General features: G+C 37.3%; 2 protein-coding genes across 2 annotated transcripts in view; one reads left to right on the top strand and one right to left on the bottom strand.

Annotated features, from left to right (window-relative positions):
• atp8b4 (ATPase phospholipid transporting 8B4) overlaps positions 1 to 9,620 on the bottom strand; it is a 25,576-nt gene extending 15,956 nt beyond the window's left edge. The window contains exons 1-3 of the mRNA XM_042495816.2: positions 9,553 to 9,620; positions 2,553 to 2,652; positions 1,540 to 1,598 (exon numbers count right to left, since the gene is read on the bottom strand). Of these exons, the coding sequence (XP_042351750.1) occupies positions 1,540 to 1,570 (31 nt within the window). The 5' untranslated portion in view covers positions 1,571 to 1,598; positions 2,553 to 2,652; positions 9,553 to 9,620. The remainder of the gene's footprint in view (positions 1 to 1,539; positions 1,599 to 2,552; positions 2,653 to 9,552) is intronic.
• Positions 5,649 to 14,984, top strand: sqor (sulfide quinone oxidoreductase). Its single transcript, XM_042495817.2, has 10 exons — positions 5,649 to 5,830; positions 6,775 to 6,977; positions 7,132 to 7,302; positions 7,452 to 7,505; positions 7,598 to 7,792; positions 7,888 to 8,097; positions 8,564 to 8,747; positions 10,603 to 10,670; positions 10,754 to 10,932; positions 12,193 to 14,984. Exons 2-10 carry the CDS (start codon positions 6,780 to 6,782, stop codon positions 12,248 to 12,250), a joined length of 1,317 nt encoding a protein of 438 aa, XP_042351751.2. The 5' UTR covers positions 5,649 to 5,830; positions 6,775 to 6,779; the 3' UTR covers positions 12,251 to 14,984.

Raw genomic sequence — 14,984 nt, 5'->3', positions numbered from 1 at the left:
GATAGGCATATTTTCCAAAATGTGGAAGTATTGCCTAAATCGGGGATACTTCAGTCACTTTCTTGAAGGGCCACTTTTGTAAAAGGGGGCCAAGGGCCCACTGCAGCAGCCCTATTCATGTTTCCAGGATTTTAGGACATTACTAGGATTTTAAGACATTTCTAGGACTTGAGGGTGTTTTTTAAGATTTGGGGACATTTATAGGATTTCAGGGTATTGGGGCTTAGCTAGGACTTAGCGGAAATCACATGTTTTTTTTGTGAATTAGATGGCACCTTACTGGCGGCCAGATTTGGCCTGCGGGCCTTAAATTGGGTATCACTGGCCTAAATACACAACAAGAGCCTTCTTGTCTTTAAATGGAAAGTAAAACTTTGAGTAAGGTTATGGGTTTGATCAAATACAGCGTGTCTCTGACACGTGGACTCTGTCAGGGCCTGCCCGTTTTTTAAGAACTAGAGACTTCATCTGCAATGACACGCTTTGGCATTCATCACATGGTTCATATGTCAAGGTGATTCATTAAGGCTCATTATTATTCTTAGTCTGCTTTCTAAACAGGAAATATATTCACTCACAAACAAAACAATAAAAGCCATCTGCAACATGACAAAACCATTTATCAAAACTTTGAGAGAAATGCCTGAAGCTGCACGCTGCTGTTATTTCCAAACGAGGTTAAATCATTGCTGAATTATGCATAACGCACATGCACAGAGCTGGAACAGGATAGACCTTCTCACACAACAGACTGCCCTCGTTCTGCTATCAGTTACTATGATAATTAATTATTAAGAATGGCTTTGGTCTGTTTAAACACCTAATTAGAAGATGTGTAAATGCACTACTGATTTTTTTAATACACCGTGACATTATCTTGTTTTTTCAACAGGCTTATTTCTGGAGGAGCTTTTTATTTTCTTGAGTAACACTGCAAGTTTGAGCAGCTTGCAGTCAAATGATTCATAAATGCTTCAGGAAATAATTCAGACCATTCTCCTCCGGAGTATCACATCAATACAGGAAGCTATTAGATTCTGTTTCCAAAACAATGACAACTGTACTTTAAGTTTCCTCTTTGTTCTTTTGAGGATTTTTTAAATATATATATAAATATATATTTAAAAGCCTTTAAATCAAGAACAGGGTCAAATCTGAGTTTGTCCCTTCCTCACTATGGGGCACATATTGATTACAGGATGTTATAAATGACAAACAGATGCACATTTCACACACACACACACACACACACACACACACACACACACGCACACACACAAATAGAGAAAGAAAGAGAGAAAGGCTACTGTATACTGCTTCATTTCATCTCTAAAGCAGTTTGCTGCACCAGGACAGGATAAGGAGTTTCTGTACAGCTGCATGAGACACAAGGTATGTCTCCAGCTTTTCAAAAGATAAAGCCGCAATTTTTATTCTAACCATTTACACACCTCAAACCTGTAAAACCTCACATCAAACACATTTTTCCTGTTGTTCTCCTCTACATCTTTTTAGATCTAGAAACAAAAGACGTTTTACCAATGTGAGTATTTCTCCTCCAGAATACCATCTTCTCCACGGACCTCCTGAGGGTTTCCCTAAAAATGAATGTAAAGAAAATGTAGCTTATAATCATTATTCATTCTATTATTATTCATTATTTATTTTCTTTCTATGTCATGCCCAGTGGTGTAGTGGTAGTAAATAAGGTGGGTTGGGCAGCTTATCAAGGAGGAAGTGGGTAGACTCTCTGATATGATGAAATGGCTTTTTGGCTGATAGCTGAGCGTACTGTAAACGGAGAGAAAAAGAGGTGGGCATAGCCCATAATCCCTCCACTACACACGCCAAATAATTTGGCCTATTCCACATCGGACTGCAAGTCACCATTATTTTTAGTTTAATAAAACACTGGACAGATTGACTTTTATTACTTATACTGTATATACATTCACAGTACTAAATATATAAATATTAAATATCTCAATATTTCAATATTTCAATTTTATGCTACCTCACACTTCTATATCACCAGAATTCAGATGGAAATTCTGTACTTAACACTCCGCTTCATTTATTTGACAGTTTGTGTGGGGGGATTTTGCATTCAAAACATACTGTATGAAAAAGCTATATATATACTTTTGGTTTAGGTTTACGGGCACATCTTGCTTAAAACACTTCAGTGACTTGTAAGACAATACTTTTTACAATGCGACTTCAAAGGATGTGAATATACTCCACCACTGGAGAAAATCACCATTAACCATCGACACTTGCAAAGCCTGTAAGTGAGCGTTTTGCAGTATTGCAGTGCAGGAGGTGCAGGTGGGGTGACTGTGTGTGAAATAAAATTGATGTAATGTCTGAGGCAACACACAAAGCAAAGTGTGTATATTCTGTTCAGAGGAGCAACTTTAATTAAAGTATTGGTGTGAGCAGCAGCGGGTGAATCTCCAGTGAACTGTGAGTCTCCTGAGCAAAGGACACAGGTGAGCAACACAGAGGTGTGAGTGTGTGTTTGTGTAACAGGATAAATGGGGTTTTCTTACCTCGCGCAAGTTTGTCACAGGCGCAGTCTTGTGTTGTCTCCATGTATCCTGTCATTTATTTCAAGCTATACTTTCCGCAGTAAACGCTGTTATCCTCCTCCTAAGTAAAAAAACAAACAAACAAACAAAAAAATAACAGACATGGTTTTCCTCGTGAAAATGAACAACAAAGGCTGATCAGCTGCGGTGAGAAGAAGAGAAAGAAAGCAGACGGTGTGGGCTGTGAAAATGGCTGCAGGCACACAAGCTACAAAAAGCAATCACGATACTCCGAGAGAGAAAGAGAGAAATCAGCTAACTGAGGCTCGAGCCTTCACCGGGGAGATGCGAGAGCGCGTGTGTGCGCGTGCTGTAAGGAGCATCTCTCTCTCTCTCTCTCTCTCTCTCTCTCTCTCTCTGTGTGTGTGTGTGTGTGTGTGTGTGTGTAAAAATAATCCCACCTGATTTCTCTACAAACATTAAAACACACAAGGTGATGCTAAAATTCTGAGCTGTAGAACTGAATATTTGAATTGGCTCTAATTGAACCGACTTGTCTCTAACCACTGAAATACTTCACTAAATTTCAGAGGGAAATATTGTACCTTTTTAACTACACCAGCCTTAATGTATTAATAATATTTGTTACTCTGACGATTCAGGTTAATAACACAAAATATAATTAACACAGAAATGATGATGTAGCTATGGGCCTTTGGATAAAGATAAGATACAGCCTGCATATCATTGCTTAAGTAATTATAATTTAGTAATATAATATAGCCTACATTATTCTGAAATGGGCCATTCTCCATAATGACTTCTACTTTTGGTACTTAATTTGCATGCAAATACATACTTTTACTAAAGGGGCACTTTTACCTTATTAAAGTGACAAAATTCAGGTCAAATTCACAAAAACAATAACAAAAAAAAGAGAAAGAAAATCAACTGGGACTCTGAAAGCATAATTAAAGTGGGCCAGGCCTAATTGTCTCATAATTGTGTTATAGTCTAATGCTAAAATGTTGCTATGTCGCCCCCATGAGGACTTACACTTATTTTCAAAACTCAAGCAAAGATTATCATAATATAGTTCTATTATTATTATTATTATTATTATAGGTGTGGGATTTGTGGAACAGTATCTTTTCACAGGCCTCTAGTGTATAGGTACATGTTTTATTTCATTTTATTTTATGTGAGCTTCTTCATGGGTGCATTGATTGAGTTCAGCATGTTTTAAGATGAGCTGATCGTGCTGATTTACTGTATGGTTGATACTGAATAAGACATATGACAAGGGGAGGAAAGTGTTTTAGCTGTAATTATAGTTCCAAAGTTACAGCTCCCAGTCAGTGTCCTTTTAAAAGCCAGGGCACACCGTTATCAGTAGTATGTTTGCGATTCTCATAGTCATCCCAGGTAATGCTTCCAAAAGTTGTAAAGTGATTTGCCATTGGGCTTCTTTCTCAATAGTCTCATTTTACAGCTACAGTCTTCTGTGTTAGATTATGCCTCTACAGTAAATCAGTTAACAATGGCCAAGGAGGAAGTAGATCCTGGCTTGTGTTTGTCTTATGATGGCCATACTTTAAAAAAAATATTTCTAATGCTTTTTTCTTTCAGTACAATGGGAAAACAGATGTGGTGATTCTGCAATGTGTAATACATAAACAAGTGCAGATGATGAGACCTTGAGGGAATTTAAAACCTGAACATGGTACCAATGGACAACAGGACATGACTGTTTGTACTTTATGACACAGTGGTTCATTGTCAGTGTGTAAGGAAGATTTAACTGTCAACACCTTTTTTTTTTCTTTTTTTTTTTTACATTGCACCACTTTTTATATAAAATTATCAAGACACTAAAGCGTGTGTCAAAGTTTAATGAGTCATGCAAAGACATGGTGGTGAAGATGTTTTTGTTTTCTAGATATTGAATTGGCAGGCTATAATATGCACTTTTTGGCATAGTCAGCTCAAACCCAGGTTTTCAGCTCCGGCTTTATGAGAGAATTGGTCTATTAAACTCCAATTTTAATGCTAAATCTATATGGGCATGTAAAGAATATGGGCAAGTCATAAACAAAGATGCTATTGCACTGTAGTTTAGTGGGCAACATACACTTTCCTTATAGACTGATACGCACAATCATTGGGACAAAATATCTTGCAATTTTGTTTGGGGTTATTTTTTTTTTTTTTTTTGCTTTTACTGTGATCGGTGTTTTGTATGAAAGTTACATTTTAGATTGTTTACAAAGAAACTTGAAATAAATCCGAAATCAAGAAACTAAGAAATTAGTAAAAAGCTACAAGAAAATTACAAGAAAGTAAAATAAATAAATGAATAAAAAACAAAATAGAAAATGACCCCAAGAATGTGCTAGATTTTTTTCTCTGAAACATGATGTCAAATATGTAATTAGAAGAATTATAAATATAGTTTTCTGGATATATTCTGGATATAGTTTTTTTCTATCTTATTATCCATCCAAGCTAATTTTCAGATAATTTCCTTGTTACCTTTCACTTTTTTTTTTTTTTTTAATTAGGTTTATTTTAGTTTATTTTAAATTAACTATAGTTAGTATAGTTAGTTTATTTTAAATTAACTTTATTTTAAATTGACATTTCTTGCCAAGTTGTTAATTATATTTTTACTTTAACCAATTGTCAGAGATTAAAAATATCGTGAAAGGCGTCTGAATGCAGGAAAACTGACGTCAATCCGGGTGTCAAAGGGTTAAACTTTTGTATTTTCCTTAATTGTTTACAGGAAGTGCTGCATTTATGTCAAGTGTATTAAGTAGCCTGCATATGTTGTGGAGTTCATTCCAGGACGACTACGTGCTGTTCCACAGGGCTGCAGACAAACACGCCCACCTTTATACAGTGCCTGAAGACACATTTAGATTTGTGTCAACGTAGCAACATTTTTTCGACAAGTTAACAGTGCAACAAAACACATCAAACTGCGAAAATGACTGAAATAGCTTCCGTTGTTACGTAAAGTTGAGCTGTTTTACGTCTGCTTGAGATAGAGCGTTACCATGGCAGTGAAAATACTCGCTTCTGATTGGTTGAACAACGAAGGAGGCGGGATGAACGTTCCTGGACTTGAAGGTGGTGACTGCAAGTTCACGTCGGGGTAACCAACGCTTCACACGAGTTGGGGAAGTCCTACTTTCTCTGACAACTCTAAGCCGGTCGGACTTTATTCTGCCGGATTTAGTCTAAATTGGCGGTCAGACAGTAGGTCAAACGGGCGGTGAACACAACTGCGAGTCGAGGCAAGTACCACACGAGTGTTGTCATTTCGGTCGCTCCAGTGAGGCTCTGTCAGTTGGTTACGCAGCATGCAGCAGCAATGGTGCAGCTTGAGTTCGGCTTCACGGAAGAGGGTGTAAACACCCCAAATATATGTAACTTATGTCATTATGTCATTATTACTTGTGCTATAAGGGTCTGTGTTTTTGTCAAATTGGGGTATAGAGTAAAAAGTCCAAAGTCGAAGTCAGAATGTCTCATTAAAGCTAAAGCAGGTTCTTTTATTATGCTAACTTTTGCTCTTTAACATGTCAAGAGAAGCCACCGTAAATTTGCTCCTATAATCTGGTGTGTCTGTGTGTGTGCTGTCAGGTCAAAGTATCAGGGATGGTCCTTTATTACAATAGCTGGGTGGTAAAGCTGCAACATGGTCTCACTTTGTTGTCATTAGTGCATATCAGGACAACAAATGCTGTATATAAGGGACTGTACTTTATTTATCGGAATAAGGAGGTGGCTTGGTGTGACTTGATTTTTTTTCCCCTTCCCTGGAGCTACAAATATTTTTCCTTGAGCCCCCTTTTGTGAAAAATGGTAGTGGACAATGCATGACCCTCGCTCCACCACAAATAATCGTATCCCCCGGTTTCTGGCTGTGAAAAATGATGTGATTATGCAGATTTCTATAGAAAATATGCATTTTAAACCCACTTGCAAGTCTGGCGGTTCTGACGGTTTCTAAAAAACATTTTAAAAAGGAGTCTTTAAAGTTGATCATAAAAGTCACACAAAAAAGAAAATTACAAATAATAATAGTAATAAGCAGTCGCTAAGACTCTCCACAGTAATTATTACTCTAAAAGGCTATACTAGCCACTTAAAATGAGAAATGTGGGAAGGGCAGGTTGTTGACTGAACACATCTTAACTGAACTGATGCCAACCAAAATGACTTGTTATTTCTCCAGACACAATGGCTGCACTGCGTCGTCTGAAGCAGTGCCACTCCACGGGCACTGCTATCTCTCATTTTCACACGAGCAGCCGTGCCTCTGCCAAACAGCACTACAAAATGCTTGTGCTTGGAGGAGGAAGTGGGGGCATTTCGATGAGTGCACGAATGAAGAGGATGATGGGAGCTGAGAATGTGGCCGTTGTGGAGCCCAGCGAGGCAAGGATGCAGGAGATTATGATTATTATTTGCCACACCTCTCTTTGGGTATCACTAGAAGACAATGCAAGTGGTGAAAAGTGGTGGCTCTCATTCATTCAACTGTGACAGAACAGTTTGAGTTACAGTAACATTTCTTTTTTTCTTCTCTTAGATGCACTACTATCAGCCAATATGGACTCTGGTTGGTGCTGGTGCAAAAACTGTAGCCTCATCAGGTCGCCCCACTGCGAGTGTTATGCCGTCTGGAGTGAAGTGGGTGAAATCTAAAGTTCAGGAAATAAACCCAGACACAAATACTATCTGCACAGATGATGGGACTGAAGTATGTTTGCTGTGTATATTAAAGTTATAAAATTAATAGTCTATCATCTACTGGTTTGGCATTGAGTGGTAGTTCTGATATAAGGAAGTTTTAAATTATACATGATCTATGTGCATGTAGTCCTACTTAGACTTTCTTTCACATTACAGATCTCCTATGAGTATTTGATTGTGGCTCTCGGTTTACAACTACATTATGAGAAGGTGAAGTTGTGTTTTGTTCATTCATAGTAAACTGTATTATTGTATTTACATTCAGATGCATTCATGGGAATTTAAACTTGTCTTATATGCAGATCAAGGGACTGCCAGAGGGATTTGAACATCCAAAGATTGGGTCAAACTACTCGGTCCAAACTGTGGAGAAAACATGGAAAGCACTGCAAGACTTCAAAGAGGGGAACGCCGTGTTCACTTTCCCAAATACTCCTGTGAAATGTGCTGGAGCTCCTCAGAAGATCATGTACCTATCAGATGCCTTTCTCAGAAAGGTACTTAAAATCTATAATGTAATGCAAATGTAGTACATTTTTAAAACTGTCAAGTGTGTTTTTTCCACATGAAATGAAGTATTTCTCTATCCAAGACAGGAAAAAGGTCAAAGGCCAATGTAATGTACAACACATCGCTCCCGGTGCTCTTCGGGATCAAGAAATATGCCGACTCATTGTGGGACATTGTGAAACAGCGTGACCTACAAGTGAACCTGAGGCAAAACCTGATTGAAGTGCGTGCGGACAAGCAGGAAGCCGTGTTTGAAAACCTTGACAAGCCAGGCGAAACCTCAGTGGTTGAGGTAACTGTGCTACTGCACCTCAGTGGTAGTTTTAACATACTATAGTATAAATTGCTCCAGACAATTGGACAGCCTATTCTCCTATGTGCTCTGAAACTTCCTTCCTCTTTAACTCCTCATTATTTTGTCTGTTGTTACTGTATGTTATCAACAAACTAATTCACTGTAGATACACTGTAGATTGTTTCTGCTGTTCCATTCTTGCACATACCATTATTTTTTTATACATGCATTTTATTGCATACTATTTATGAGTCTTTTTGTCATTTTTGTTTAATTTTGTATTGTATATAGTGTCCTCTATTTTAGGTGAAATGCCTTATGTGATTTCTCTGGCACCTGGTTCAAGAGGCATTTCGTTCAGCTGTATACTGTATATATAGATGAATGACAGTAAAGCTTGACTTGACTTTGCACCTAAATATGCCAAATTAGGAAATAATTCTTTGCTGTTTGTCTTTATTAGTATGAAATGCTTCATGTCACACCACCAATGGGGCCCCATGCTATGATTAAAGGCAGCCCGCTGGCAGATGAGGCTGGCTGGTTAGATGTCAACAAAGACAACCTCCAACACAAGAGGTATCCAAATGTGTTTGGGATTGGAGACTGTACCAACCTGCCTACAGCCAAAACAGCCGCTGCTGTCGGTAAGTGATTATTGTGTCATTAGTTTGAACATTGCGTTAATGCAACACTGAAAAGCACTCTGTTGCTGCATACAGTCCCTGTACTTATATCTCTTGTTAACTGCTTCTGGGTTTCGTAATTGGAAAAATACTTTCTTCACTGTGTGCATTGCACAATTGTCTATTTACACAAGATTATAAAAACATACACCACGCCCTATAAAGCTTGTAATGTGGGGAGACTTCTCATTAGTGTCTGGCGGATTGTATCATATCAGTTTACCTTTGTTTTTGAGTTTAATCGTACCATTACATTTTACAAAGAATCGTTTTGTGCGTGACACAATTGCATGGTGAAAAATTTAACCCTCTGTGCATAGTTAATTTAAATTTCCTGTGTTTGTGTCATTTCCTGTCTGTTAACTGTTAAATGATGGGTAACTCATGGCAACTTCACATCACTGATGATGACATAAGGCTGTAAATCAGTGCTTATCACTTCCTGCACCACTGCAATCTGATTGCAGTGAAGCATCTATCTAATCGTGTTTCATCACGTTTACACTCAGTGTATTCATGCAAGGTATGTCATGCTAAATGGCACACCTGGCCTGAAATGACATCTCTGCTGTGTTTTAAGTGTGTAGGATTTAGGGCCATAACCATATTTTCTTTAGTGTATAATCACAGGAAAATTAGAATTCAGATCAGGTGAAAGCACACCATGGCAACATGGTGGTTTAGTGGTTTGCCTCACAGTGAGAGATAATTCTGCATGGATGTGAGTGTCTGTGTGTGTGTGTCGACTCAGTGATAGACTGCTGACCTGTTCAGTGTATGCCCTGCTTCTCTCCCAGTGTGTGCTGGGATTGGCTCCAGCCCCCAGCAATGCCAAACATGATAAGTAGATAATGAATATTTACGTATGAAAGGCAAAAACCCCCCAAAAAATAGCATTTTCTTCACCAAATGCCAAACTTGAGATTATTTACCCCACTAGTGGTAGGACACTGAAGAATAGCTATAGCCATCCAAAAATTTTCCTTCCTGCTGTATATTACTACAGCCCCTCAGAGGCCACCGGCATGTCTATAAACTTCCCAGTGTCCCAGTTCATTTCACACTGAAAAAGTGCTGATGATGGATACTTTTCTCCCACAATGCAGTAAACAAAGGAAATGGAGAGGCTGCTCAAAGCTGGAAAAAATAAAATAAATTGTGGATGGTAGTGAAAAAGCACCATAAGGATCTTGGAGAACAAAAAAAGTGACAAATCTTAATGACGGAAGTTTTCTTTTCATTGGTGAGGTTTGACTTGCAGTGACTTTCCAAAGTCGCAGTTTGATGTCCTGTCTAGCAAGTTTCAAATTAGGTATTGATTGGGGATGCACAATATTATCAGCACATCAGCTAACATGCTGATTTCTGCCAGTATCACAAACCCATATTTTTTTATTTGTTGACAAAGTGAAGATGTACAAAACATCAACCCTAAGTTGAAGTATTTTTCTTATTTTGCACAATGAATGAATATTATATACCCTGAAAAGCATTGTACTTTTTATCTTTATCTGCTGGTGGGCCATCAAAAAAAGTGGATTTATCAATATTGGTATCAGTCATTGGCCAAATTAGTTGTTATATATTGGCATATCAAAAAATTAAAAAAATCCAATATTGTGCATCCCTCATAATGATTATTTTTTCTTTTGTACACTAACTGCTTAATATTCTACTGTCTGCTGTGATGCTCAGTAAGTAGCACATACTGCACAGAATAAGTATACAGGATGGATTTGGGACACATCATTAGTTTTCTTAATTCCTAAAAAGAGAATTTACAAATTAAACTTACCATTTGCTTTCTCGTTGTCAGCTGCACAGACTGCTATCTTGAACAGAACCATCAGCAAAGTACTGAAAAATGAGAAGCCAGATAAAATAGTAAGTGATGTGTAAATGCCTGTTGGAAGTGCCTCTGATGAAAAAAGCCGCAAATACATAATTAGTAACTTCCTTGTTTACAGTATGATGGCTACACCTCGTGTCCGTTGGTTACAAGCTACAAGACGGTGATTCTGGCAGAGTTTGACTATAACGGACAACCCTTGGAGACATTCCCCATTAACCAAGCCAAAGAGAGGAGAATCATGTACCACATGAAAGCCGATTTGATGCCTCACCTCTACTGGCATGGACTTCTACGGTATGCATACAGTTAGGCTAACAACAATCAACAATCAATAGCATGTTAAGGCTGGAGTGCAGGACTTTTAAATATAAATGAGCTGTTTCATTCAAGCTCTTCCTACTGAGTTCATAAAATGCTGATTAAGCCTATCACTGTCAGAGAAAGCCCTCTGTATTTCACAGTGTATCTGAGGTGTGGTGTCTGGTGTCTGCTGCAACTCTCTCACGGGACCAAAGCCACCAAGCAGCAGCTAGAGTGGAAAATCCTAAAAAGCGTCCACAGTTAGCAGCACATTGTGGTATTTCCTAGATGCATTTGTGGCACCGTGTGTTTACCACTGCGTTCATTTATTTGTGGCATGCTGCCACACTCAAAACATCTGGCGCAACAAATTGATTTTAGATTTTTGAAGCTGGACCGTTCACAAGGAGCACTATCGGAATATAAAGGCTGCGTTTCAGAAATTGTTCCACCCGTCCTCCCTCACTTCCCCTCAACCCTTGGTGTTATGTAACAGCTGACATGGCACGGAGGCCACTCGGAAAGCCGAGGGAAAGCTGACAGTGGACTAAAATGAAACACACCTGCCCTTGTTCACTTTCAGCGCGACTATCATGGATCGACCACCAGTTGCAGGATTAGCGCGAAACTGCTTTTTTTCTTAATATATAAATATAAATATAAATATATATTTATTTATATATATATATATATATATAGTCAATACCTGCAGACCTGTGGTCTGTGAGCTGAAGGTGTCTTCTGTAGGTAATTGCAATACAGAGATAGTCAATCACTAATTAGCTGCATCAGTTTCTGATTTTCTGATTTTTGAGTGTGATCTATATCATGATTATCATAACTATTATTTTTTATGGGTTTATGATATCTTGCGAAACAGTATTTTCCCATGCATTTACAGATAATGAAGGAGATAAAGAAATCACACAAGCTGAACAGAACAAATATATATATATATATATATATATATATATATATATATATATATATATATATATATATATATATATATATATATATATATATATATATATATATATATATATATATATATATTGTTAAGAATTTAATCCAACATGTGAAAGTCGTATCGATCTTCAATCGATATGCCATGAAATACTGTCAAAATTTATGCCATATGTCAATTCAAATAATGATTAATCAATTAAGGAAAGTGCTTACAATTTGTTATCCAAGTGGGAATGCATTGTACCAAATTTCATACATGTTCTTTATTTTTTTTTCTTCCAACAGGGGTCTGTGGGGTGGACCAGGACCATTCAGGAAACTCTTTCATCTGGGGATGAAATGAAACCACACCATCAGTTTGCAGGTTGATAGGTACATTCCCTAAATTTTAAGGGTAAGAAGTAGCACATAAGAAGTAGCACATTTAATCCATCATCGTCCAAAAGGGTAGACACACATAGCAGCTAGTACGGTGTATATTTATGGCCTGGACATCATGACTAATCACAACAAATCTGATTGAATTACCGTAAATAATTGAAATATCCACGTTTAAGGGGTGCATTGACATAACCATAGAATAAAATGATCCCATGTGATGAGAAAGAGAGTAGAAAACACTGAGATTTAAAACTCTGCAGTTCTATGTTGCTTTTTTGATGCTTGTAGGTCAATCTTTCAGTTTGTTTGGCGACACAGTGAATGTAAAGTTTTGCTGCTTTAATCAACCCTGTTATCCTACTAGCTATGCGACTTTTATAGGAGCCTTGACCAAAAGGTTTGCTGAGGATTCTTTATTTGCAACCATACAGTAGGTGCACCAGTGTCCTTTTAGAAACCAGTGAATTTAATCTTAGTCTCACAGCCGAACTGAGGTGAGCCAGGCTCTTCCAAAGTAAATTCAGCTTCTTGCTGCAGGGTATATACTACAGTCTGTATTGCACATGATTTGTTTTTTAAGATATTGGAGGGATGTTCAATTCTACAGCTGTAATCATTGTGTCAGCAGCCAGTAATCACAGTATGTAAATGTGCTCTTTTTCAGATTGCTACACTACAAATTGCGTATATCATTCAAAGTCCGTTATTGTGTGTGTAGTTTCTGGCCATTTCAGGATTTTAGTCGTCTTCAGGTTTGCCTTCAGCTTAAATGTTAAAGCATCCAGACAATGAAAATGTATTTTTTCGTAGTACTGCGTTGATCATTAGTGCTACCAAACATTTTGTATGAGCTGTTGTCTTTAGGAATGTTTGACCATTAACATGCAAACTACCACAAGTGCTTTTGCTAAATTTAAACATCAATGTCAGAAAAACATTTGTACATAGTGATTATTTTTCTATGAGTGCTTAACTGAGTTATAAACATCTTTGTGGTTATAGAGTCAGTGCTTACTTCATGATTGTATTTTAAAAGCGTTACTCTTTAACCACTGTAATGACCATGTACGCTTATAAATTTACTGTAATTATGCTATTGAGGTAAAAACAGATTGTTGATGAAAAATCATAAATATATTCTTAGAATAGTTTCAACCTTGCTGCACTCTATTGAATTTTACATTCAGTGGTGATACTGAAATATTGAATGTTATATTTGACTCAGTTATGCTGTGATTTTAATATTGTATTATTTACTTTGAGGTCCCAGATTATTATGATTTCTCGGGGCTGAGGGAACAATCTGTAGTTGGTGCACAGTTCTTTTTCTGCACATCAGTAAAGACTCCTCATGGTCAGCATTGAAATGTGTGATGTCTTCACACTACTAAATTAGCTGTAGATGCAGACCATGTTTACTCTGGTATTTATCAGAAACAGTTCTTGAGAATTGAATGACATGTTATTGCATGTTCAAGCCCATCATGCACAATTTAACTTTACAGAAGTGAAAATTCACATAGTTTTGCCACGTTGTTTTCAGATATTAAATAAACCCTTGCCTCTGGGATCATTCATTTTCCATTGCAGACTTTTTGACATGTTATAGTGGTAAAAGCACATTAAAGATAGCTGCACTCCACTCATAGCCCTGGTATTGTTCATTCTGCCTCACTTGAATAGCTTACTGGGACTCTTAATGGAACTGAGCCATAGTAAATATTAGCTAATTCATTTGTGTTTTTTCTACTATGACAAATCAAAATGTCTGCAATGAAAAATGTGTATTGAGAACAAATGGAATAACAATTGAGCATGCTGATCGATAGCTATTTCTACCCTCTAGGCAACCAGAATTTCCCAGCAAATTTCACCCCCCAGGCCCTGAAATTTACTTGAAAATTTGTTTTAATAAATGTCTGTTTTAAAAGTAATGCAGCTGAATGCAACAGGTTTTACAAATTGCTGATGCAAAGTTTGGGCGTCCAGGAGTTGATCTGAGTCCCTCTGCAGTTAAAAACGATCCCATTTAAAACCCCACACACAGTCTGTGTTGGCTTCTTTTTATTTCTTGTTTGACTTTCCAGTATGATCACAGTATATTTTTACAGTGCTGCACACCAGCCAACTGAAATCTCTTATCTGCAATTTTACACAAGAGCTCTTTATCTGCATTTGACTGAAAACTAAGCTAAGGGACTGGTTGGAGTGTGACTATTTTTTTCACCCTCTCCAGAGGTACAAATATTTTTCCTTTAGTCTCCCCGAGTGACTTGGGGAAAAAAATGCATGGCCTTCCGTCCACTATAAATTGGTTATTATATGTTAAAAACTTGCCCTTTTCTGTTTGAAAGCTGAAGAACAAAAACTGAAGTTGAAAATTGCATTGGTTTTTGCATGCAGGTTAGTTAGTGCAACTGGTGTATTTTTAGCAAATTATCAAGTGATTTAGATGCAGTGTCACTATTTTAAGAATTATTATTATTATTATTATTATTATTATTATTATTATTATTGTATTAAAGCCTTTGTCCCACATATTGTGTTTTATGACTGTCAGAAATTTGCAAATACAATGATAATTTCTGTCTTTACAGTTTCGGGCCATGATAAATGGTGCAGTTTTGGCAAGTTTACTGGGTTTGGAAAGTTTCTTCTAAAATCTATGGTTAAATAAATTAATACAGCCATTTAAA

This window comes from Plectropomus leopardus, chromosome 7 (assembly GCF_026936395.1).
Source record: "Plectropomus leopardus strain MGB_pleo_1.0 chromosome 7, ASM2693639v1, whole genome shotgun sequence".
Classification (NCBI taxonomy): Eukaryota; Metazoa; Chordata; class Actinopteri; order Perciformes; family Serranidae; genus Plectropomus; species Plectropomus leopardus.
The sequence above is the reverse complement of the archived record's forward strand: the minus strand, read 5'-3'. Positions and strand labels throughout refer to the sequence as shown.